This window comes from Adiantum capillus-veneris, chromosome 4, assembly GCF_014529385.1.
Source record: "Adiantum capillus-veneris isolate H3 chromosome 4, ASM1452938v2, whole genome shotgun sequence".
NCBI lineage: Eukaryota > Viridiplantae > Streptophyta > Polypodiopsida > Polypodiales > Pteridaceae > Adiantum > Adiantum capillus-veneris.
In genome coordinates this window covers 155,532,408-155,558,794 of record NC_140934.1, presented here as the reverse complement: position 1 = coordinate 155,558,794, position 26,387 = coordinate 155,532,408, and the positions used below count along the sequence as shown (strand labels likewise).

The window sequence follows — 26,387 nt, the reverse complement described above, 5'->3', positions numbered from 1 at the left end:
TGCCATTTAATCTGAAGATCTGGGCCACAAACAGTCTCGCTAAGTGAGCCGGCTTGACTGTTTTCTTCACTGGAATGAAATGAGCCTGTTTGCTAAATCTGTCAATAACAGTCCAGATACCATCGTGACCACTCTGTGTTCTCGGGAGATCAAAAATGTAATCCATTGCAATACTTTCCCAGGGGCGGGTGGTATGGGACCTGGGTAAATGCTGTAACAATTTCTGTGCCTTATGCCTGTCAAACTTGACCTTTTGGCATACTAAGCAACTGCGCACAAACTCTTCCACATCCTTTTTGAGTCTCGGCCAAAAGAAATATCTCTCTACCCCTTTCATGGTGGTAGCAATGCTGCAGTGACCCGTAAAAGGTGGACAGTGGCATTCAGTCATAACCTTTTCCCTCAACGGTTGTGTAACGCACAACATGGTTTTTCTCATCAAATAGCCTTCCCGAATGGAGTATCCTGCTACTGTCTCCCCATTCCGTATCCGTGTGAAAATATCTGCAATGTGTGGCATAGTGTCGACCATATCCTCGAAGCTCCTATGATGTATTGCGAAAATAGCTGGAACCAACGGCTTTTGAGACAAAGCATCTGTCACCACATTCTTCTGTCCCTGCACATGGACAATCTAGAAGTGAAACTGTGACAAGATGTTCGCCCATCGCATCTGCTTTTCCGAAAGCTGCTTCTGTGACAAGAAGTAGCGCAAACACTGATGGTCTGTAAAGACAGTAAAATCCGAGTAGGTAATGCCTCCACTGAGTAAGAGCATGGATAACCGCCAAAAGCTCTTTCTCATAAATCTGTGTTGTCATCTCCTGCCTTGAGAACGATCGGCTCTTGTAAGCAATGACATGGCCTTCTTGCATTAAGACCGCACCCAGACTATGACCACAAGCATCACAATATACTTCAAATGACTTTTGCAAGTCCGGCAAAGTCAAAACTGGTCCTGTAGTCAATTTCTCTTTCAATGTCTGAAAGGCAGTCACCTTTGTGGATCCCCACTAGAAAAGGACTCCTTTCTGTGTCAAGATATGCAAAGGGGAAGCAACCTCTGCAAACTTTTGAATGAACCGCATGTAGTACTAACACAGTCCCAGGAAGCTTCTAACTTCATGGACATTCTTCAAATCGGGCCAATTACGTATAGTCTCTATCTTGGCCGGATCCATTTGCACTCCTGCTGCCGAGACAGTGTCCCAAAAAGTGTATCTCTGGTAGGAAAAATTCACTTTTCTTTGCATAAATCACTAACTTGTGATCTTGTAATGCTTGAAAGACTTGAAGCAAATGATCTCTGTGTTCTGCCTCATCCTTGGAGAAAACAATGATGTCGTCAAAGAAAGTGCCAACAAATAGCCTGTACTCTTGGAAAATCCTGTCCATCATCCGGTTAAATGTCGCAAGAGCATTGGTTAAGCCAAAAGGCATCATCAAAAATTCAAATAACCCAAAAGTCGTCCGAAAAGCTGTCTTGTAGACGTCTCCCGGCGCGATCCTCGGAAATCTGTTTTTGATGGTGATTTTGTTGAGAGCTCTATAATCGATGCACATTCTCCAAGATCCGTCTTTCTTCAAAACCAACAACACTGGAGAGCAATACGGTGAAGTACTAGGCTTGACAAGACCCTTTTGCAAAAGGTCTTTCACTTGGTTCATAATCTCTTCATTCTGTGGTCGGCTCACACGGTAAGGTGGCCGGTTCGGTGGTGTGCTTCCCGGTATCAGATCAATGGTATGATCTTCAGGACGAGCAAGTGGTAACTCGCGTGGTAGGCCCTCTGAGAAGCAATCGGCGTGAGAGTGGAGAAAATCTTGGCGTTCTTTATCAAGTTTAGACATATTTGTCTTATCATTATCGTTCAATTCTTTCATAAAGATCGAGTAAACAAACAGGTTGGATTTCATTAATTTAGAAATGGCCGAAGCCGATACAATAGGGACAGACTCGCCCTTCAGTTTAATGTCAAGTACAATGGTTGTGCCCTTCTCTGTAGTCAATGTTGCTGAGCGCGCAGCGGTTGGTGCAAGTGAAAGGGCACGCGAGGAAGTGTAGTGTGTGTAGAGAGGGGAGGCGAAGGCCAACAGGAGAGGAAACACTAGCAGAAGAGAGAGGGCTCACGTTTTTGGGGAAAACTCAATAAGTGAGTTTTGGGTTTTCCCACTTTTATTATAAGTGACCTTTAAAAAATGTGTCCAGGTTCATATTGAACCTGGACAAAGTATAAAAATGTACAAAAAGGGGTTATTTAGGCCTTTAACCCAACAAATGTCACTTTCCTTGTCTGATAATCGACCACGGCGTTGTTCTTGTGGTACCAAGGAATCCCTAAGAGAACATCACAACCCTCCAAAGGCATTGTGAAGAAGTCCTCATGTCCCAAATACCCCTGACAATGCAACCGAAGTTTGCCAATGACAGGTGTAATGGCTACGTCCCTGCCGGGTGCCACTAGAACTGCCTCCGCAAGTGATCCCATCCGATCAGGAGTGATCTCGAGCCGCGCCGCCAATTCCGGTGAAATGAAGTTGGCCTTGGCTCCTCCATCAAAGAAGATTAGGGCCTCTTGATCTTTCACTTTGCCCCAAGCTCGGCAAAGTTCTGTACTCTCGTCCATGGTGTTGGGATCGGTACCCACACAATCTAGAATCAGTCATGTTTTCGTCCACGTTCCTCAGCTGCTCTCGAACTCTCAGGCCTGTCGTGTAAGGTGCAGCGGAATGAATGTTTGCGCTTTGCTCAAGATGAGTGCTCCGAACTGTGCTCAAGGTTTCTTTTGTTCTTATGAAAGGGAGAGCCTTCCGTTCTTAATGAGAGAGTGCAATGATCACAAACAAAGTGAATGGACACTGTGCGTGCAAGTGTATGAGATTGAGAGATAGAGAGAGAAGAGAGATACGACACCAGAGACGTTGTAAAACCCTCCTCCGAAGGCCCCACTCTCGTCGGCGAGAGTGGTCTACTTAGGATTGCACAATCTGGTACAAACTGCATGCATGTGCTGATGCAAGTCTAGGGCATGTCGGCGATGACGACGGGGATGGCGAGACCGACCTAAGGGCTGAAATCTGCAATCTTTTATCTGCTGTCCCAAAAACGCTATGGGCTGAAATCTGCTGTTGCCGAAAACGCCAAGGAGAACGCTGATTCTGCTGGTCTTTAAGGCTGAAAATCTGCACTTCCTTAGGGCTGCTTCGCTTGGAGGTGATGAGCATGAGAGAGGCAAAGAAAAATTTTCCCCACCAAGAGGTTTTTCCGACCCTCCCCCTTTCCCATCTACGCCAAGGATTGCACTAACTCCTATGAAGGAGTTGCCGTAGTTGTTTATGGATAGGAAGTTAGAACACGAAGAAAGAAGGGCAGCCATAGATCGTGACTACGAAGAAAGAGTGGCAACCATAGAGCGTGAGTACGAGCAAGAACGCTTGGAAGCCAAAGAAAGACAAGCCGAATTCGATCCTGAGTGCGAAGAAAGACGGTTAGCGTATGAAGCGCAGAGTGCCCAACAAATGAAAGAGATGTTGCGTCTCTTTTATCAAGTGCAGACGCAGTTTGCAAAGAATCAGGAAAAAGAGACTCTCTTAGTCTCTTCTTCTCCAAAGCATGACACACAGGATTTGCATGATGATAAGCATGCTGATTTGAATGATAATAATAAGCATGATGATTTGAATGACAATGACAAGCATGATGATTTGCATGATGATCAAGATGTGATTTCTCACGAGCATGATGATTTGCAGGAAGATGATGTGATTGTTCACAAGGATGATGGTTTAGTTGATGGTTTTTCTAGCGAATCTAACCTCGTTGCAGATTTGATCAATCACGAAGAATCGATCTTGGCTTTCGAGTCGAGGTCTACAGAACCCCCACAGGAAGATTCGATCAAACACGAAGAACTGATCTTGGCTCTCGAGCCTAGGTCCAAAGAATCCTCACAGGAAGCACTATGTGTTCGAATGATTCGTCAGCACGCATTGTATGAGTGTTTCATTCGTGATCGTTTCCTGTATTTTAGTCAGCGTCTTTATGTGATCCCTTTTCCTAGGCATGAGATATTGTATGTTGAGCATGTTTCACTTATGAATGAGCGCGGATGTATGGGGATTGTTCATGAAAAGCTGAAAAGTATGCATTCAAGGAAGTCACATTTCATGTCTCTGCCTTGGCACGACACAATTGTAGAAAGAGCACATGAAATTTTTTTTTTTTTTTTTTGGGATAAGGTCGCCGCGGCCTGCGCGTGAGCACATACACACTCTACCAAATAACGTACCAACAAACTTTAGATGCGAGCGGATAATCCGGTCCATCGTTCTATTGAATGTAGCAGGAGCATTTGTAAGACCAAATAGAATCACTAAAAACCCATAGAGACCAAATGTCGTCCTAAACGGAGTCTTGTACACATCCTTTGGCCTTATACAAATCTGTTGGTATCCGCTCTTAAGGTCTATCCTGCGAAAAATTGCAGCACCCTCTAAACGGTGAAGAATATCATCAATCCTTGGAATAGGAAACGTGTTCTTGATGATGTTCTTATTCAACACACGGTAGTCAATACACATGCGCCAAGAGCCATCCATCTTCTGCACTAGGAGCACTGGGGAGCAAAAAGGCGAAGAACTAGGCTGAATCAGCCCCTTCTCTAAAAGTTTCTCAACCTGGCCCATAATCTCTTTTTGCAGAGCCGCACTAACCGTGTAGGGAGGTTTGTTTGGTGGGCTACACCATGGCACCAAATCTATCGTATGGTCCTCGGGCCTCTCCGGCAACAATTGTGACGGTAGTGAATTAGAAAACAATCATTAAACTCTCGTAGAAATGCTGACCTTTCTCTATCTAACACATAAATTTGATTGACATTTATCTGAAACATCACCTGCAAAAATCAAGGACACAGAAAGATGATTCTTAATTATAGAAGTGATAGTCGAAGCCGATACAATAGGGAGAGACTCCCCTTCGAGCTTTACATCCACAACATGAGTTTTCCCCTATGCTGAAGGACGATCTTTTTGTTGAAGATATCCAATACGCCATGTGTTTGGAACATCTACGGAATTCCCAACAATGCATCGCACCCTTTCAATGGCATGATATAAAACTCTTATGTGTCCACATATGATTGAATATGTAGATGCAGCTTTCCAATGATGGGAGTAACCCACTCTGAGTGGCCAAGACATGCCAACGGTGCCTCTGCCGTGTACCCATCTCTTCAGCTATGATGTCCAACTTCATAGCTAACTCTGGTGAGATAAAGTTCACTTTGGCACCTGGATCAAAAAAGATAAGTGCCGTCTGGTCTCTGACTTTACCCCATGCTTTACATAACTCACTGGCATTCATGCTTGGCTTGTCATCCACCATGTCTGGTACTAGACCTGCCGTGGGCTTGGGCTTCTTCCCTTTCTTGTCCTCTTTATCATCTGAGTCAGTTGGTCTTTTCCTTTGTGGACAATCTGTAGCATAGTGACCAGGCCGCTCACATATAAAGCATTTATTCTCAGCCATCAAGACCTTCTTTTCCTCGAGCGACTTACGTACAAAAGGCTTCCTTTTCTGTTTCTTTGCTTGCACTCCAGAAGTCTCGGCTGAATCCTTGCCTTTGTTTGCCTTTTTTGACCCCTAGGACGCTTCAGGATTCACTTTCACGACGGGCTTCTTTGCTGAATTTTTCTTTTGTTGGCCCCCTTTCACGTTGCCCGGAAACCCACTGTCCTATCCCTTCAACAAGGCAAGACCAGTGTTGGCAACTTCCATAAGGTGAGTGAGGGTAGCCACTCTCTCGAAGGCCTTTAGGCAACCCACAACAATACTTCTCAATCTGCTCTGTCAGTGGCACAGACCTGTAGGAGGTTACTGAGATCAACGCTTTAGAAAACCTTCGATTGTACTCCTGTAGGCTCTTGCAAGTAGCTGCAGTGAGTTGGTGCCAATCCGTCATGACATCGGCTTCAAATTCATTTGATAGCCATGTAGATGCAAACATTTGCTTGAAGTATACCCATGTGGCGGGTGCCTGTCCTTGCATCAATAGTGTCGTCCACCATTAAGCGCATTGCCTTTTAAGAAAGTGGCAGCTTTCCTGACCTTAGAGGCCTTTGTAAAATCCCCCCCCTACATAAGCTGTATCAAACTGCTACAGGAAAGTAAGAGCCTTTGCCTTATCCTCAAAGCCACTGAAAGTGTCAAACTTTATAGTTGCACCACCTTCTTTGTAGGCTTTTGGCTTTTCCAATGCCCCCAAATTGTCATAGGGGATTGTGTGCAACATGGGCACTGTAATAGGGATCATCGACGTTCCTTGGCCATTGACATTTTGCATCATTGGTGCCATATGTGGCTGCTGGTTCGAAAATCCAGCCATGCCAAAATTGCCCTGTGGTACCTCATCTAGCCCTAGTTGCACTGAAAGCCTTGTTGCATGCCGATATTACCATACATGGGGTTCGGCATCATGCCTTGCATACCCCCAAATACTGTTCCTGGCATATATTGCTGGTTTCTAGGTGCATAACCAGCCATACTTTGGAACACAGATCCTGTCACAAACTGGTGACGTGGCAGACCTCCAGGACATAAATACACACATCCATTGACACGGCAGATGCCTGAGAAAGGCACTGATAGGCCAACTGATGACGTGGCAGCTGTACGGACGCTCGCAATTTGCGCTGACATGCTGACGTGGCAGCTGTACGGGATTTCGTAATTTGTGCAGACTGCTTTTGGTTGGTAGATTTTGAGTAAAAGGTTTTGGGACAGTTTGCTTTTAATTTTAAGAAGCTTTTAGGAGCCATTGCTTTTGTTTTTCAAGCTTTTGGGGCTCTGCTTTTGGCATCCCTTGTAACCTTCATAAGTGGCCTTAGGGGCTCACTTTGCAGAGCATCTGGACGTAGAGTCTGAGAGTGAGCACCCGCGGGCTCATTGTACTTTGATCAAAGATTAATGTAAAAATGTCGAAAGGGGCACCGGTCTTTGGGGCCAATACCTCTTTGCACGGAACTACGCCGGGCCATGTCGTCTCTTGTGAATGGTTTGAAGTAAATCTCTGCTGTGTCGTGGTAGAATCTTGACTTGGGGTGTGTAAGTTTGTTTCAGTGGTATCAGCACACACAGACTTTTGTGAAAGAATCTTCATGCCCTGACCCCGGACTTATTAGCCACTCCCAGCCTTCATACATCGCTTGGGCGCAAAGCTCTCGTCTTCATCGCTCTATCTTACAGGGCATACACATGGGTTCTCGTGAAGAATCTGACAGAGATGACACCTCTTAGTGGGAAGGCAAAGAAAAGTTGAAAATCCGGCACGGGAACTGAAGAAAAGAATGAAGATTTGGGCAAATTTTTTTTCCGACAAGTTTCCCACAAACGTCAACTGCAGATTGGCATATGTGTGAACAGATTGATTAAGTACTCGAGGGACCCGAGATTGGCGACACCTGAAGAATTACCCGATTGATAAGATTTACTCAAGATGGCATGTAGCCATTGCTTCTCCTCTCAGCTAGGGAGGAAAGCCGAAAGGAGAGGAGTGCAAGACAGAAGAACCTGTACTCGTAGAAAGAGATGGACAAGAATTCTTGAAAAGAAGCTGAACCAAAGGACCACCTGAAGGTAAACTTGAGCGTCACAAAGCAGCAGCCGAGTGCGGAAGAAAAGAAAAGATGAAAGCAGAACTTTTACCACATTACGTGGGGCCCGAACTGAATCAGATGCACGAAAGTACAAAACTTTTCCGCCCTTGGGGCAAAGTGAAAGACCAGGAAGCCCTCATTTTTCTTTGATGGCGGAGCCAAGGCCAACTTCTTGAATTGGCGGCTCGACTTAGAATTACGTCGACAGGCTGAGGCCACAGGCGGAGGCAGTTCTAGCGGCACCTGGACGGGATGTTGCTATTACACCGATCATTGGCAAACTTTGTTTGCAATGTCAGGGGTATTTAGGGCACGAGGACTTCTACGTAATGCCCTTGGAAGGTTGTGACGTCCTCCTAGAAATCCCTTGGTACCACAAGAACAACGCCGTGGTTGACTATTGGGTTGAGAAAGCGACTTTGACAAAAGAAGGGCAAAGAGATTGTACTTGATGAAATTCAGTTTCTTTACTTGATTTTCTTCAGAGAACTGAATGATGATTGAAGGTCGAATATGTTTGACCTCGAAAAAGAACAACAAGATTTTCTGCAATAGGGGCTAACTGTTTCTCTGAAGGCGTACAAAGCGAGTCGTCTCCTTTACGTCGTGAAGATCACATGATTGATTCCTGGTAGTACACCACCGAACCGGCCACCTTACAGAGTTAGCCGAGGTCAAAATAAAGAAGCAATGAACCAGAACAGATTTCCACATTATGAGGATCGATGATATACTTGACAGACTTCAAAATTCTACTTGCCGAATTGATATGAAGAGTGATTATCATCAGATCTGTATTGCTCTTGGAGATGTCTACAAGATAGCTTTCAAGACGACTTTTTGGATTTTGAGAGAATACCAATCATTTGTGGGTTTTCCAGACACTGAGGAAGCATAAATTGCTTATAATGTGAAAAAGAGCGAGTTCTTCTTGCCTGAGATACATTTCTTGGGACACATCGTCTCAGCAGAAAGGGTATAGATGGATCCGGCCAAAAGTGACACTATCCACGATTGGTGTGACTTGAAGAATGCTCATGAAGCTAGAAGCTTTTTGGGCTTGTGTTCTTACTACCTGAGGTTCATTTGGAAGTTTGCAGAGGTAGCTTCTCCTTTGCAGGTATTGACTCGGAAAGGAGTACCTTTGTCGTGGAAATCCCCAGAGGTGACTGCCTTTCGGACACTTAAAGAACAAAACTGACTACTGGACCAGTTTTGGCTTTGCCGGGCTTGCAAAAGCCATTTAAAGTTTATTGTGATGCTTGTGGTCGTAGTCTGGAAGCGGTCTTAATGCAAGAAGGCCATGTCATTGCCTATGAAAGCCGATTGTTTTCGAGGCCAGAATTGATAGCACAGATTTATGCGAAAGAGCTTTTGGCAGTGATCCATGCTCTTACTCAGTGGCGACATTATCTTCTCGGAGCCGATTTTATGGTCTTCATTGATCATCAGAGTTTACACTACCTCTTGTCACAGAAGCAGCTTTCAGAAAAGAAGATGCGATGGGCTAACATCTTGCCACAGTTTCACTTTTAGATTGTCCATGTTCAGGGATATAAAAACTTGGTGGCAGATGCTTGTCCATGTTCAGGGATATAAAAACTTGGTGGCAGATGCTTTGTCTTGGAAGCCCCTAGTCTTGGCTATTTCCGCGATTCATCATAGAAGCTTCGAGGATATGGTTGATTAGTACGCCACCGATCCAGATTTTTCCAGGTATTCACGAGAATACAGAATGGGGAGGTAGTAGCGGGATATTCCATACGGGATGGCTACTTGATAAAGAAAACGATATTTTGCGTCACACAAGCCGTTGAGGGAAACGGTTTTGCTTGAGTGCCATTGTCCACCTTTTACGAGTCACCGCGGCATCGACACCACCTTGAAAGGTGTGGAACGTTGCTTCTTTTGGCTGAAACTCAAGAAGGATGTGGACGACTTTGTTCGCAGTTGTTTAGTATGCCAGGAGGTCAAGTTTGACAGGCATAACACACAAGGATTACTACAGCCTTTTACCCATTCTGTCACAAGGCGGGCACCATGTGCCAATAGAAAAGAACAGACTGAATAGACTTTTAGCACTTCATTAACAATTGAACTGAGAGGGAGAGAGAGAACACCGACACGGAGTGGCGGAATTCCAACCTAGAGAGTATTGGCCCCAAACCTTGGCGCCCCTTTCGGTATTTATTTATATTGCATCAACACGGTACAAGCCGGAACTCCAGACTCTTCACCTTCGCCAAGAAGCAATGAGCCCTAGCCTCATATTTAAAGGCCCTTGGCGTGAAAAGCAATTACAGTAAAAAGCATTTAAAACTCAAAAGCTTCTGGTCCAAAAAGCAATGCCAAAAGCTGCTAACCCTAGCCTCATATTTAAAGGCCCTTGGCTTGAAAAGCAGTTACAGTAAAAAGCCTTTAAAACTCAAAAGCTTCTGGTCCAAAAAGCAATGCCAAAAGCTGCTAGCGTAATTCATGGAAATCCGTACAGCCTGCCACGTCATCAGCCAATGCAAAACGCGGGAATCTCCCTGCTGCCCTTAGGGTTAGGGTTAGGGTTTTTGCAATTTTAGGGTTAGGGTTTCCAGAAGTAGGGTTTGCAGGTTTTAGGGTTAGGGTTTTCAGAATTAGGGTTTCAGGCAGAAATTAGGGTTTTGCCACGTCAGCAGTTTGTTACACATTCCCACCCGCCCCTGGGAAAGTATTGCAATGGATTTCATCTTTGATCTCCCGAAGGCACAGAGTGAGCATGATGGCCTTTGGACGGTCATCGAGAGATTCAGTAAGCAGGCACACTGCTCTACAATAAAGAAGACAATTAAGCCCGATCCTTTGGCGAAACTGTTTGATTATATGGCATGTCTGAGTCCATTGTTTCGGACAAAGATCCCAGGTCTACTAGTCGTTTGGACGACAATCTGGGAGAACATTGGCACATGGTTGTAGTTCTCGTCCTCGTTCCACTAGCAGACAGATGGGCAATTGAAAATAGACAACTCAAATGTTTTTGAATTTGTTGAAGTCTTCTTCTTCAGATCAAAAGACTAAATGGGAAAAGTATTTGCCCTTGGTGGAGTTTGCCTACAACGACACACGGGGAAGATGCCATTTCAAGTGTTCGAGGGTGCTAAGAAGCTTCTTATATTTCTAAGCACCTAAGACAAAGTTTGTGTGAAGCAATTTGTACAACAGTTTGATGTCGCCTTCTCTGGAGAGCAGTTCTCAAAACATTCCAGGCAGTGACAAGCGGCATCTTACTTGAAAAGAACGGTCCAAGCATGATGAATATGCAAGAGATGTCATTACGCCTTGGCATTACTTAAAAATGACTGAGAAAGATACATCGGATGACTATTGCCATAGATTTTGGGATACTTGTTTGCCAGTGTCTTCGTTTTGGAAGATTACTTTGAAAGACCAGATTGAGCGGTTTTGCTGTGGTTTGCGAAAGAGAATTCAAGACTATAATTTAAACCAGAAATTTGACTCCATTCAGAGACTTATGGGACATGACTAAGCAACGATTTGGAATGCATGCCGGCTCATTGACTTATACAACCGGCAGGATAGTATCCACTTGAGAGTCTGCGAGTGAAGAGAATGAATCAAGGGAACCAGATCATAGCTCATCACAGGATTCTGGAGAATCAGAGGGTTCCGACGAACTAAGGGAACCAGATGCAAGTTCATCAAAGGCTTCCAGAGAAAGAGGAATCAGATGATAGTGCGTCTTAGGGTTCTGATGATTGACTCTGATGTGCCAATGGACAGGGGAAGCGAAAGACGCTACCCGCCAGTCCCAGGGCACAAGGAAAGAAAAGATAAAGGGAATCAGCTGGTAGATCAAAACATTCCCCAGACCATGATAAGATTTTTAAAGCCGACCAGTACACGAGGGACTTGGGCATTGCAGTTGCCAAGGTTTGGGAGGCTTTAGAGAAATCTCAAGAATGACATAAGAAGGCAGTAGATCGACATCGTTGCGATTTGAAATTAAAGGAGGACGATTGGGTGCTCTTATGTTTTGAGAAGGCACGCCTAAGAAAACGAGAAGGAAAGGAGCGGCTTTTTTTTTCCCAAGCTTAGCATGAGATATTATGGGCCTTTCCAAATAAGAGAAAAGATAAATGATGTCTCATTTAGACTCAAGCTGCCCGATACTTGGAAGATTCACAATGCTTTTCATGTGAGTCTATTGAAGGCCTTTTATAGTCGATGTGTGTCACAAGACGGACACCACGTGCCAATAGAAAAGAACAGACTGAACAGACTTTAGCACTTCAATAACAACCGAATTGAAAGAGACAGAGAGCACACGACACGGAGTGGCGGAATTCCACCCCAGAGAGTATTGGCCCCAAACCTTGGCGCCCCTTTCGGTATTTCTTTATATTGCATGAACACAGTACAAGCCGGTACTCCAGACATTGCACCTTCTCCAGGAAGCATGCCAGAGAATGAGCCCGAAACACATTTATAGGCCCTTGGCCTATGAAAAGCAGTTTACATGAAAAGCCTTCAAACTCAAAAGCTTCTGGTCCAAAAGCAATGCCAAAAAGCTGTCAGCGTAAATCACAGAATTCCGTACAACTGCCACGTAAGCACTGTCAATGCGTTTTGCGGAAATCTGCCACGTAAGCACTGTTAGCGTGAAACAGTTCTGCCATGTCATCATGTCCGCAGAATTTCCGGATTTGTGTGTGTGTGGGGGTCTTGCTTTATTTTAATCCTTTATGTCACTTGGGGCCCCATCGGACGGTGGGTCTTGCTTTATTTTAATCCTTTATGTCACTTGGGGCCCCATCGGACGGGGTCCCCATAAGTTGGTAGGTCTTCTTCTTCTGTTACTTGTCCTTCTTAGGATTCAGGCCCCTCGATCGACATCTGTAAGTTGGATCCATTCTTCAGGGCTTTGACACGTCAGCAGTTTGTGACAACGTGCCCTTCTTGAAAGAGAGTAGTCGTCCGCGATTACAGCATATCTGCAAAACAACTCAAGTTAGCTAAAAAATTTCTGAGGGTCATTCCGAGGGACATTCCCAGGGACAATCAGTTTGCTCTTTTTGTTAAGGAGTTAGCTTCTCCTTTCGGCTCTTTTGATCAAGGAGTTGGCTTCTCCTTTCGTCCAGATTGGAACTCCTGATATTCCGGCATAGTAAAATTAGTCATCACACCCAGACCGCACTGATCTTCCACGGGTGTCTTGATGCACTAAAGTTACATACCCAGGCAATCCCATCCAATTAGGAAATATTCAGTGGTTGGCACATCACAATGCAACACAAATGCTCACATATGCATGTTACAAGACATAGACACATAAAGTTGCCGATGAACACTCCTCCTGCATAACCTAACAAGGTCTGGGCCGGGAGATATTCAACGACTCCCTCATCACTCCTCCCGCATAACCTAAAAAGGTCCGGGCCGGGAGATATAAAGGCCTTTTACAACCAAACGCCCCCCAGACTGTAGCTTGCGTCGTTTGGAGGTGCTGAGAATAACAATTGCTCAGAATTCTTAATACTCCTTCCGCATAACCATCCAGGTCCGGGCCGGGAGTCACAACAACACTTTATGATCATTCAATACTCTCCCCACAAATAACCACAGGGGTCCGGGCCATGACTATGAACAAGCATTCTCAAACATCATTACTCACTACTCCACCCGGAAGTAAAATCACCAATCATTGAAACCAGTATTAAAACCAGAGTCAAACAACTCAAATCGGCACCAAGAGAAGTTCAAAACAGATACCATCCATTTCAAACAAATTTTCAAACTATACTTTCTAGCTATAAAGAAAAACAAGTAGAGAGTTCATTCAAGGTTTTGTTCGGACAAGCGAACTTTGAGGACGACTGGGTTGTCCTTCTGCATCACGGTGATGGTTCAGTTCCGAACCTGGAGAGTCGCATCATTCTTGTCGTGCCAAGGCATGCCCAAGAGAACGTTGCAATGGCCAAACTCCATAATGTGGAAATCAACTTTTCCATGATAATATTGAATAGTCATTGGAAGAGCACCAATGAGTGGTATGGTGATGTACCACTTTCTGAGTTTGCCCCGTGGCTAGCTCAGCTTCAATTTCTCCACCCTCTGCATCATAATCAAAGTGTAGCTGCTTTAAGAATTTTGGATGAATGAAGTTCTCTGTAGCTCCGGGGTCAAAGAAAATAAGTTCCCCAAAGCATAGATGTTGTCGTGGAAACTGCAATGCTTTCTTGCGATCTTTCATCCCGGAAAAAGTGAAAACTTTGATTGTCGTGCCGTCATCTTTGAAATCTTTGGGTTGGTTAGGCGCATATCCCGGGTATGGATAATAAGGGTATCCATATGGGCTCCAACCATTGTAGCATGGTGGTGGTGGAGGTGGAGGCAATGGCGGTGGCAAAGGCGGTTGCACTGGATCTGGGTCAGATGGCTGCACCATATTTCTGAAAAGTCCCCCGATCTGAAAAGACGGCTGAGAAGGTTGCCAGTTGGAAGCTCTCGTACTTTTTGATGCCGGAGGAGGAGGTACCACCTGGGGCATCAGAGGGGGTAACATGTAGCCCAAAAATTTTCGCGATGGCAATAATGCGTACCTGTGGGGGATTAGCAATTAGCTAATCCAGTTCCTGTTCAGGAGGCTCTCGCCTTGGCAAAACGTGCATAAAATCCTCAGAACTGTACATGGTCATCTGAGAAGCCCAACTAGTGGGGCATTACCATATGTGCCAAGGGTGGGGAGAGATGCGCGAGAGCAAATCGTCGTGCTACAGAGCAAGGGAGAAGGCAAGCTTTCCATTAAAGCCGTGATCACGTGCACCCACTACTCACACACACACTGTAGTCACTTGAAGAGAAAACATCAGCCCCCTCTCTTGAAATGGGCGCCCCCTCTTCATGCAGACTGGGAAAGTGCATCTGGAGCCGCCATGTGTCCAGTTTGCCTCTTTTGAGTTAATTTCCTAGTACCCACCAACTTATAAGGCTAGCGAGGGGCCTAAATGACTTTGAACTGAGCTCGGACACCCTTTTACTGCTCGGATACAAGTGCCAACTGGCCCGACCATCTCGTGGCAACCTGCCCTTCCCGACTGCGGGTGAAACTCTCGGCCATCGGTCGTTTCACATTGGCTACACAATGTCCGGCCATTTGTGAAAAGAGGGTCCAAAAAATTTAATAAAAATCAAGGGAAAGAAACCAACAACTAAGGTTGCCTCGTCTCTCTCTCTCTCTCTCTCTCTCTCTCTCTCTCTCTCTCTCTCTCTCACGGAGAAAATACAGAGGGAGATTTTAGAAGTACTGTATGCTGAAATTAATCATAAATCAGCAAATCAATGAGAAATTCATTCATCGAAAACCAACAAAACTAATAATAAAAATTGTGATTTTCAGCATTTTCCCCGTTAATTTGCTGATTTTAACAAAAAAAAAGCAGCCAAGGATTAATTTTCATCTGCAAACTTGCTTTCGAGAAGAAAAATAAGCAATTAGTCATTAAAAATTAGACTAAATCAAGGTTATCCGACTCAAACCGATCCATAGGTGTGCATGTGGTCCTTCCTGTAGCCAAGCCGGCTCTGATACCAAAAAACGAACACGCGAAGTGGATCTCCCGATTACACGGACCACCTACAGACACGCTTCGGACGAACCACGCGACCATAGCCACCATCCGACAACTCCTCCGTGTTGGGGCCAACGTCAGAGGACGTAGGTGTGCACCTGTAAGACCGAGCGTCCCATACCACCCGGCCTCACCTCCTCGAGGTTACCTCCGCACTCCTAGCCTCACGGGCTAACCATTGGCACTCTACCAGTGGGGTCAATAACTACAAATGAGGCCTTGGCCTCTCTTTAATAATAATGGCCGGCCACACTGGCCGGGTTCACACTACGTCCGCTCGGACACCGGATGCCCATCCCAACGGCGTTTAGGCTAGATCCCCTCTCCTGATTGGATCTGCAAATGTCTGAACTTGAAGTTGAAGTGATCCAATCAATGGTGTCGATCATATGTAAGTCTCACTAGCCATTTGTGCTTCAGTTTACGTCCCCTTGGCTTATTTTTCAATGCCTAACCTTGCAGCTAACTGTGGGGAGATAAAATTTTGCATGGACTCTGAATTGAGAGGATAAGAGCATTTTGAATTTTAACTTTTCTCATAGCTGTGCATGGTTCATTGGATGTGTCAATCGTAGGAACACCTATCAAGTCAAAAATTAATCTAACTGAGGGTTGGGCTTTCTTGTTTTCAAAATTTTCACATGGGAGTGATCTTTTGTTATTCGAATTTGTCGGATAGTTGCAGGAAATATGTCCATGAAGGCCACACTTGTTATACTTTTCTTTTGATCGGTATTGTGCCATCTCTTCGGGAGTCAGTCATCGACGATAAAGGTAATTAGTATCTTGGACCGAGGGTCGTGAACTTTGGTTTCTTATCTCGAAAGGACTGGTAATATTGGTAAATACTAGCATTAGGGAAAATTTGGACTCTCAAAGGGGTCCTATAAGGACTTTGACTTTCTCTCTCTTGTCCAAGACAGGCGCACGGTAAAATTTTTAAATGAAATCAAAACTTGTCGGACATTTTAGATTTAGAATATACTCATCAAGATCTATCCATTGATATATAGCATGCCATCAGATTCCTTATATTCTAGAAGATTCCATTTTTTGATTTGACAACTCCGCTTATAAATGGAATCTCTCTCCACGTTTCAACTTCAATGGGGAGGCCATAACGTTTACAAATCAACTCCAAATTTGTCGGAGTTTGGGGATTTAGAACCTACTTTCTAAGATCTTTCAAATGAAATGTTGGTTGATAGGGTTTTGACAAAGCGTTTATGTACTTCACCGGGTTGCCCACTTTGGACAATAGAGGCAAGGTCAAACCTCCTTATAGGGTCCCTTTGAGAGTCCAAATTTTCCCTAATGTTCTTTCTTCATAAAGTGATATTCTACTCTTCCATGTGACATAAGTTAAGACCACTTTCCCTATACAGTAATCTCGCAAGGTAAATTTGTAGAATCTTCATGTTCTCTGTCCATATTGTTAGGATTGTGCTTCGATTTGCAAAGGGCAAGGAAGCAAGCCGAGCTCTGATACCATTGTAATCACTTCCATCTGGATTTGTTGCTAGAAGTGAGTACAATCTCTAACTCCACAAGATAGTACATTCACTGAACATGTAGTTCACAAATTGCACACTTATTTCACACTGTACACTGTGTTTCAATCATTCAATCTAGTCATCTCATCCAATCCAAAACTCTTGATGCACCTAGATTACTTTGCAACCATCTTACCCTTTTGGAACTTTTGATGTGCTCACAACAATACCTAGTCATCTCAGTCAGATAGTAATCTCATTTCATCATTCATCATTCCTCATCATCATACATTCATTCAAATTTCAAAACAAAATTCATGATTCTTATCGGATTCATTCTTGAGCCGTTCTCGCTCTCTATGGCTTTCAAATGTATGTTCCTTGCTCCTATTACTTATTGTCTATACACAAATAACAAGAGCTTTCAAAAGCATTAATTTTACACATCCTGATTTTTTTTTTTGCAAAAACCCTAATTTGTTGCTGAAAGCCCTATTTTTCCAACGTTGTCGGAATTAAAATCCGTTCGCGTCAATGGGTAGGGCTTATTGAGAGGATCAACTTTGACTTATGTTGCATATCCAAATTCTCAACCGTCAAAGAGATTTTTAGAGGCCTCTGCAACACCGAAAAATATCAAAAAACATGTTTTTAGTGCTTTTTAGGGCAAAAACGAACTCCCCACTTTTCTCTCCTAACCATAGTGTGGGTTCTCTATTGCAACTCTCATCACCACAATTCTGGAGCATCGAGAATCATTAATCAGCCCCATACATAGTACATCACATGTATCTTTGGTCCCATAGGTCATATTTGACCTCCGAGGATGATAGTAAAATCTGTGTGTGTGTGTGTGTGTGTCTTTCTCCCCCCTCCCCCCCCCCCCCTTCCTTGTGCTCCCTTGTTTTGACATACATGTAATATGAGTGTAAGCTCCAAGCATGCATATTTATGGATTGATACTCAAAGAATTTGACGTAACCTCTATTGTGGCGTCATGGAAGTGTACTCTGTACGAATGCCCATGTCGTACATTTGTATCGTATACATTCGTACGGCCGTACTTATACAATTATGGTCCTTTACATTTGTACCTTGTACCTTGAGTCTTTGGTCTTTGGGCCCACTCCGTAGGTCATTTTTCATAAGTTTGTTAGACCCTTTAACCCTAGACCTAGGTATAGTCCTAAGTCATGAGGTAATTTGCTGAGTTTTTAATAAAAAAACACACCGTATTTATCCAAATTATCTGAAATACACCGTATTTTCCCATATGAAACCGTACCGTACTTTACTGTATGACAGTACAATGACAACCCTGTGTGGCATTTCATAAAATAGTGAAACCGTTTGAAACTTTTGAAACTCGTGTCATATGAATTGTTTTGAAACTTCATGGTTACTGTGATGAGGAACAATTAGCTTTCCCGATCCCTTGAAGGCAAACACTAGCGATTGTTTGGGTGTCCTAGATTTTTAAAATGTTCACACTTAATGCATATAAATGGCACGTAACAAGTGGAAATGCAATATCGGTCTGCTGAGTAATATATTGATCCAGGGAATCAATGAATTTTACACTTTTTAGGCTCATGGTTGTCTAATTTTTTATTGAACATAGGGCTAAAAACAATATTTTTTTGGTCGTTAAATTGGTCAAATACTGGGAAGTTTGCTGTGTAGTCAATGACATACTGCCTTTTTTCAATGGCAGCACTGTTCAGACAATGACTCTATAACAAGGCCTTTGATGTTGGTTACTGCATCCGTTGACAAGATTCATTTAAGGAAGAGTATAACATTGAATCAGGACTTAAGGATGTCGGGTGCTGTTGTATGGGTAGGGCGGTCTTCTATGGCAATAAGGATGGAAATACGGCAACCTCCAGGAGGTAAGAGATGTGAAAATTAATTTTCTGTAACAAAGGAACAGTTGTCTAACCTGGCGTGCTGTACATCACTCACTTTGGGTTTGTATGCTTAATGTTCTTTTGTGATAAACTCAGTCTCTTCAATATTTACTAGCTGTTAGCATCTATGATTTGTGCTGTATCCTACAGTCTGGCTTTTGCTATTGTGATTTGTATGCTCAGGCTTTCTTGACCTAATTTAAGTAGGCGATTGAGCTTGTTTTTTCTTGTCAAATCAAGTTTAACCAATCAACATATCCAGGTTTTTAATCAAAAGAGGCATGGATGTCTAGACACAGAGTGCTAATAATGAAAGATATATGCACCTCAAGTGCAAAAAGGTTTAACAGATATGGAGATGAATTCCCACTAGATTAGATTTTAAAACATGCATTTCACATGTGGAAGGAGGTATCACCAAGTCACCTAAGCCATAAACCATTTCTTAGTATATTTTTTTCCGAGAAAAAGATCCTTCTATTAGTTAATGAAACTGCCCATAGGACTACAACCACCTCTTCAAGAGAGGGCTACAACAAACATGATGTGGAGACTCTCCCAATTAAAAAACAACATATGTACAATGAGGCTAGATCAAGAATGGGAGGAGGGAAAAGCCACACAGGTGGACGGTAGTGCCATCTAAGTACACCCTGGACCATGGTGAAAAAAGGCCCAGGACGCCAGAGTGGCAGGAAAGCCTCTTTGCTCTCCCGCATGCGGTCGGAGCTGCCCTAGAGTCTCTCGAGCTCTCCTCTAAGAGTATGGATCAGCTCTAGCCAAAGATCGTGAATAGTCTTTGCTGGTGGTACAGGGCGAGGCTTAAAGATGCGGAAGTAGCGGGCCCGCCAGATGAACCAGAGTGTCAGGCCACTGATGAGCTCCCAGCACTCCTCTCTCTCACTGCACCACTCTTGTGGAGTAAGCTCTATGGTAGGCTGGACTGTAGGTCGCCCCCCCTGCATCACTATCATCCTGCTGGTGGAAGATAGCTCAAAATGAAGTGCCGGGCCCGTGAGAGTGGACCAAGCAGCTGCCCCCCAAGTGTAGTGCCGAACCGTGGAAAGAGCAGGCATCAGCCGAAGAGCGCGAAGCCACACCTGCTGTGCCACAAAGGACAGTCCCAAAGACAGTGACACTGACTCTGCACAAGATGGTCAGAAGCTGCACATGCGGCCGAGAGACCACTATGTACAAGCTAGCTCCCAACTGCTGTAGCTCTGTGTGCAACCAGTCACGGGAACAAAGTGACTCGCCTCGTCTGTCTGGAGTCCCACAACCTCTCCCAAAAAGATGCCAAGAACTCAGCTGTGAGACCCTCCTCCTGCCAATGAGGTGCTGCAGCAGCAGGTCGGGCCTCTCTGTGCTGCCAGTATGTGACGTCCCAGTCGAATAGTGTATTGAAAGAAAGGGACACCTGGGTGGTCTGCAGAGGAGAAAGGGTCCCTCCAAAGCCACTCTCGAGGGTCCCACTGTACTCGTGCCAGTGGAAAGCTCTCCCAAGCCCATGGTCTCTAGTGTCCACTCTCAAGAGCTGCTGGGTCAGGATCGATGACACAAGTCCTCTCACAGCTGCCCACCACTCGAATCCTCTGAAAACAGCACTCTGCCACCTGCGGGGCCTCTATTGCAACTCGGTGTAAGCGTCCCTCACCCTGTATGTCGAAGAACAAGGAGGGTACAGTCTTTGAGCAAGCCCGAACTGAGACGAGGACCTCGAGTCGCGTGAAGGCTCCCATCCATCTGGGTGCTACTGGCATAGTAACAGGGAATGGCCGTTTTCAGGTCTTCATTCCCCGTTCCCATTCCGAATCCCCGTTCCGTGTTTCAAACGTGAGTACTCGTAACAGGGAATGGCATTTTGTTCCGCGTTCCCGTTTCGTTTTCCCGTTCCTGGTAACTATGGCTACTGGCTCGAGAGGTGTGAGCCACTCAGCTGGTACTGTCTTTGAGAGTCGAGACTGAGATGTCCTGGCACATGCTCTGCACCCCCTTCATGCCCTGTAGCTCCTCTGACAAGCCTGAAAACTGTAACCAGTCACCCAAAGAGCGTGCTGGACCAGCTGCCATGGGTCCCCAGGAAACATGAGGCCGACTACCAACCAAGTAGCCTCTCCGAGTGCTAACCATGGGGTTCCAAACAAGGGGCTGTCTCAGGCGCTCCTCCGTGCAAGTAGGCTGACGTTGCTCTAGGCCTCGTCATAGATGCTCCCAAGGTCGGAGAAAACTCACAGCGAAGCGGTCCTCCAGTCTCCTCCTCAAGCCAACTCTGCGCATCTTTGTGAAAATCCATCTGGTCGAAGGTCGCCAGGGGCCTCCAGCCTGAGGCACCCTAGCACGAAGCCGCTGAAGCAAGAACTCCTTCCAGGGCTCCTCACTTGGAAGAAGTCCTCTGACGATAAACTTCCCAAGAAGGGCTCTGCTCTGCTGTGCTGGGTCTATGATCCCAAGCCCTCCCTGAGAACAAGGAAGAGTGATGACCTGCCAAGCCACTTTGGCCCGGGCTATCTGAGCGTCACGCCCTGATCAAAGGAAGTTCCTGATCAGCCTCTCTATCTGGCTGATACAAGAACTCGAGAAGATCTAGCAAGAAGTGATGTACCACATAGTAGCCAACAACACCTGGTTGGCCACTACAAGTCTGCCTACCAAAGAAAGTCGTGCGGAGCTCCAATGTAACAACTTGCTTCTGATAGACAGGAGGAGGGGAGTTGCAGTCCCTGGGAGAATTCACCTGAAACCCGCACTTGGCATCCAATCGGGCATAGGAGCACTACTAGCCGAGAAAGCCACTGTCTTTCTCCAGTTGATCAGTACGCCAGATGCACAACAGAAGGTCTCTAGAGCCTGCTCACACCTGTAAAGGTTGGCCTCCTGGCCATCCAAGTACAAGGCTGAGTCGTCTGCAAACTCAGCGTCCAGTAGCTCATCTCCCCGAATAGGAAGTGCTAAGCCCCGTAAACCAACCTGTTGCGACACCAAAAACCTACTTATTGCCTCAACATAGAACATGAAGGGGAAGGGGCCAAGAAGGCAGCCCTGTCTGACCGAACGTGTGGGCATGAAACGATCACCTCTACCTCCTGACAAAAGTACCTGATTGTGTGCCCGTCTGTACAAAGCTGACTCCCCTCTGATCCAAGCATCTGAGAAGCCCATCCTGGGTAGAGTGCCCTCCAGAAAGTCCTAGTCAACTCTGTCGTAGGCGTTCTCAAAATCGAGAAGAAGAATCACCAGCTCCTTACCAACGGAGCCATGCTAGGACAGAAGCCTCCCAAAAAGTAAAGATGTTGTCAAGGATACTACGCTCCTTGACAAAACCTATCTGAGTCCCATGTATAAGTCTCTCTAGAAGTGGCTGAATTCTGAAACTCAGAGCCTTGGCAAGAATTTTGTAGGCTGAGTTGAGGATGGTGATGGGGCGTCACTGTCGAATCTCATCCAAGGAGCCACCCTCCTTGGGGATGAGGTAGATCAAGCCCTCACTCATGCCGTCAGGCATCTCTCCTTGTGCAAGATGTACTGAAAAGCACTACAGTATTCTGGGCCAAGCAAGTCCCAGTACTCCAAGAGAAAACTGGGAGGCAAGCCATCCTTACCTGGACAGCTACCTCGGGGGAGTGCATTAAAAAGCCGTGTGCAACTCCTCAAGTTGAAGTGGCAGCTCAAGCCTCTGACGCATCTCCTCAGCCACAAGTCAAGGCATCTGTGCCCACACCTGCTCTCTGCATGCATCTGTTGGAATTAGGGTTGCAGAGAAATGCACACAGCTTGGAGAAGACGAAGGAAGCTCAAGGCACACAATAGAGAGTGTGTTACTTAGTATGCAATGGAAAGATAGATAGCCCTAGAGTGATGGGCGTATATATAATGCTCGGGGGAAAAAACCTCCTAAAGAGGGAAAAAATGCCCCGACGGTCCTAGTGTGTTCACACACATCACTACCACATGTATATGGTAACAAATCCCCCCTCGAGTGATGCGGTGAACAAGAGCTGGCACATGAGTAAAGGGAAGTGCCATGCCCTAAGGACATGATCAATCCACAAAGGGGAGTAAGCCCAAAGCTTTGCGGGAAGCTTCAAGCTTCTCACGAGACAATGCCTTTGTGAAAAGATCTGCAAGGTTGTCCTGTGTTGGCACATAAGCCAAGATGATCTCTCCTGCTGAGAGCCTCTCCCTGACATAGTGGTAATGCACCTCAATGTGCTTTGTGCGAGCATGAAAAACTCGGTTCCTCGCAACTCCCAATGCGCTCTGACTGTCAGTGTAGATAGTGTTGGCAATGTCCTGTCCAACACCCAAATCAACCATAAGGCGTCTGAGCCATACACACTCAACCGTAGCTGTGGAGACTGCCCTATACTCAGCCTCACAACTCGAAGTGGCCATAGTAGGTTGCTTCTTGCTCAACCATGATATACATGAATTGCCAAGCATGAAACAAAAACCACTTGGACACTCGCGCGTCAAAACAACCAGCCCAATCCGAGTCCGAAAAAGCATGTAAGTCTGGCGGCAATGATCCCCCGTTGGGATAAAACAAGCCAAGATGTAAAGTGCCACCAAGGTAGCGGAAAATCCTCTTGACAGCCTACCAATGCTTAGACCCTGGGCTATGCATAAATCTGCTGACCTGTGAGACTACAAACTGAATATCTGGCCTCGTGTTGCATACATCAATGAGGCAGCCAACAACAGTTTGGTAAAGAGTGACATCAGCAGGATCGCCAACATCATGTAGATTCAACTTCAAACCTGTTTCCATGGGAGTGGCAATAGGTTTGCAATCCTCACGTCCAAACTTACATAGCAATGTCTCTATGTAGCTTTTCTGAACAAGGCAATACCACCATCACACTGCTTAAACTGTATACCCAAGTAATGATGCAATAGGCCCAAATCTTTCATCTTGAAAATAGCATTCAAATCAGCCTTAAATTCAGCAATATGTCTCTCATTTGGTCCAGTGATCAGCAAATCATCGACGTAAAGAACCACAATGAGAAGTACATCACCCTCACGCTTTACATACAATGTGCTTTCTGTTAGACTGTTACGAAAGCCTCGTTTAACCAAACGAGTGTCAGCTTTCTCATACCAAGCACGAGGAGATTGCTTCAGCCCATACAAAGCCTTCTTACACCTGCACACTTTGTCCTCTTGTCCTTTTATGACAAAACCGCGAGGCTACGTTACATAAACTTCCTCAAATATGTCACCATTCAAGAAAGCAGTAGCAATGTCTGATTGATGTACATCCCAACCAAAATGAGCTGCCAATGCACATAGAAAACGCACAGTAGTCATACGACAAGCAAAAGTCTCTTTATAATCTATGCCTTTTGTTGTGCATAATCCTTTGCAACAAGTCGAGCCTTATGGCGATCGATCTCACCATCCGGCTTGCGTTTCAACTTGTAAACCCACTTCGTACCAATGGCCTTTTTGCCAGGAGGCAAATCACATAAAGTCCATGTGTCATTTTCTATAAGTGCATCATATTCTGATTGCATGGTAGCCATCCAATTTTCTGAATTCTGTGCTTCATCAAAAGACAGAGGCTCCTCAACATCATGTAAGCTAGACACAGCCAAAGCATAACAATCTGATGCATAAGATGCATGGCGAGAGCCTGAACGAGTACGACTAGACAAAGGTGCATCCAATTTACTGTCACGCAAAGTGTGCACTAGCCATTTTGGCATACCTCTAGCCTGCTCATTTTCAGCCCTTTCCTCATCAAGTACATCATGTACATCTGCATCAGTAATAGGCTGATCTGTAACATTTTCAGAAACCCCCATAGGCTGTACATTTGCCTCATTGGAAATCACATTCGTATTTCCACCATTGAAAAGAGGCAACAAAGTGTCATAAATGTCCTGTGAGCTTACATTACTGTCTCTAGGACATGACAGCAAGGGCTGAACAGAATCTTCCACAAACACTACATCCCGTGAAACCAAGATACGCTTTGTTTGCGGATGTTACAGCCTGTAACCTTTGCTTTCAGCACTATAACCAACAAAAATACATTTGATAGCCTTATCATCGAATTTTCTGTGCTGTGTTTGTGGCACTAAAGGATATGCCAAACAACCAAAAACACGCACGTGCTCAATAGAAGGCTTTCTATCATGCCATGCTTCATATGGAGTAATAGACTGCAAAGCTTTCGTAGGACACCTGTTTAGTACATAAGTGGCACACATGATGGCCTCAAGCCAAAAAGAATGCGGCAAAGCTTGACTTTTGACCATACATCGTGCCATTTCCGTAAGTGACCTGTTTTTCCTCTCAGCAACACCATTTTGCTGAGCTGTATAAGGCACTGTACGTTGGTGTTTTATCCCACGACTAGCCAGAAATGCATTAAATTCATGAGACATATACTCTCCCCCTCGATCGGAACGGAGGGTGTCTATAGTACATTTCGAGACATTTTCAGCCATAGCCAGAAATTGTTTGAAGCATATAAAAACTTCGGACTTCGCTTTAAGCGGAAATATCCATGCATGCCTGGAGTAATCATCAAAGGAAGTCACGAAGTAAAGGTAATTGCCCAAGGACGGAGTTTGCATGGGCCCACAAACATCACTATGCACAAACTGCAACCTGCATGTGGCTCGAACTGAACCATCCTTTGGAAACTTAGAACGCTGCATCTTACCCAAAATACAGCCTTCACAAACATGTTTGACAGGTGCTTCAAGAGGTGGCACATAAGCAACCATATCAGATTTCTGCAAACGCAGCAAACTGGTGTTGCTAATTGGACTATTCTTTTTCTTTTAATGATTAATTTCTTTTTAGGATATTTTATTGTGTACACTAAGAACTGTTAAAAGATTGTAGCTATAAGAAGTGCCATCAAGAACGGACAACTCTAATGTGTCACTCGATGGGTGACGGTAAACATCGCGAAGGAGTTTCCGTAAGTTCGGTGGAAAGGGCTGGGTTACGAGTGCCCCTGATGCGTCACATGATGGGTGACGGGTGCATCAGTAAGGGGGCATTCCGTAGGCTAAGGAGGAAATCCGAACTGAGTAAGAAAATACGCGTAAGAACGCAAGCACAAGAATAAAGATGGGTTCAATGAAGCTTTTTACGAAAAGCAGGAACATTCGCGGGAGGACAGATGCTTTCCCGCGAGGAGTCTGTGTCTGCATTGCATCTGTGCCGTGTTCTGCACTCGGGGACGCCAGGAATGTGTTCGTGTAGCATTGTTTTAACTAACTGAGTGAGTTTTTAAAGTTTAAACAAGTTCACACTTTATTTTATAAAGTGGACGGCCACTTTTAAGTGACCGGTCCCTTTTATTAATAAAATAAAGCATCCCCAAAAGCTTACGTAAAAAACCCACGCAAGCTGTACGGATGGGCTGAAAACAGCGAGCTCTCTCTCTCCTCTCTCTAGAAGCGCCAGAAACAACGAGCTCTCTCTCTCCTCTCTCTAGAAGCGCCAGAGCTTCTGCTCTTGGGCCCTATTTCCGCCGGGTGCACGGGCCTATAAAAAGGCAGCCAGCGTTCAGTTTTTGGAGGAAGGCAAGGAGCAGCAGAAGTCTGAAGCGCTGGGGATTTTGGAGCAAGTGCTGGCGACGGGAATCTGCAAGTGTTCGTGTGACGACTGAGTACGGAGGTCGCTTTTCCGAGCAAGGAGCGACAGGTATAAGGTGTTGATACGCTTTGAGAATTATTGCTTTGTGT

At 45.1% G+C, this 26,387-nt stretch overlaps 1 protein-coding gene across 1 annotated transcript in view; it reads left to right on the top strand.

Annotated features, from left to right (window-relative positions):
• LOC147460194 (Thioesterase/thiol ester dehydrase-isomerase superfamily protein) overlaps positions 1 to 26,387 on the top strand; it is a 130,303-nt gene that overhangs the window by 34,294 nt on the left and 69,622 nt on the right. The window contains exon 3 of the mRNA XM_086511286.1: positions 18,483 to 18,660. Within this exon, the coding sequence (XP_086367412.1) occupies positions 18,483 to 18,660 (178 nt within the window). The remainder of the gene's footprint in view (positions 1 to 18,482; positions 18,661 to 26,387) is intronic.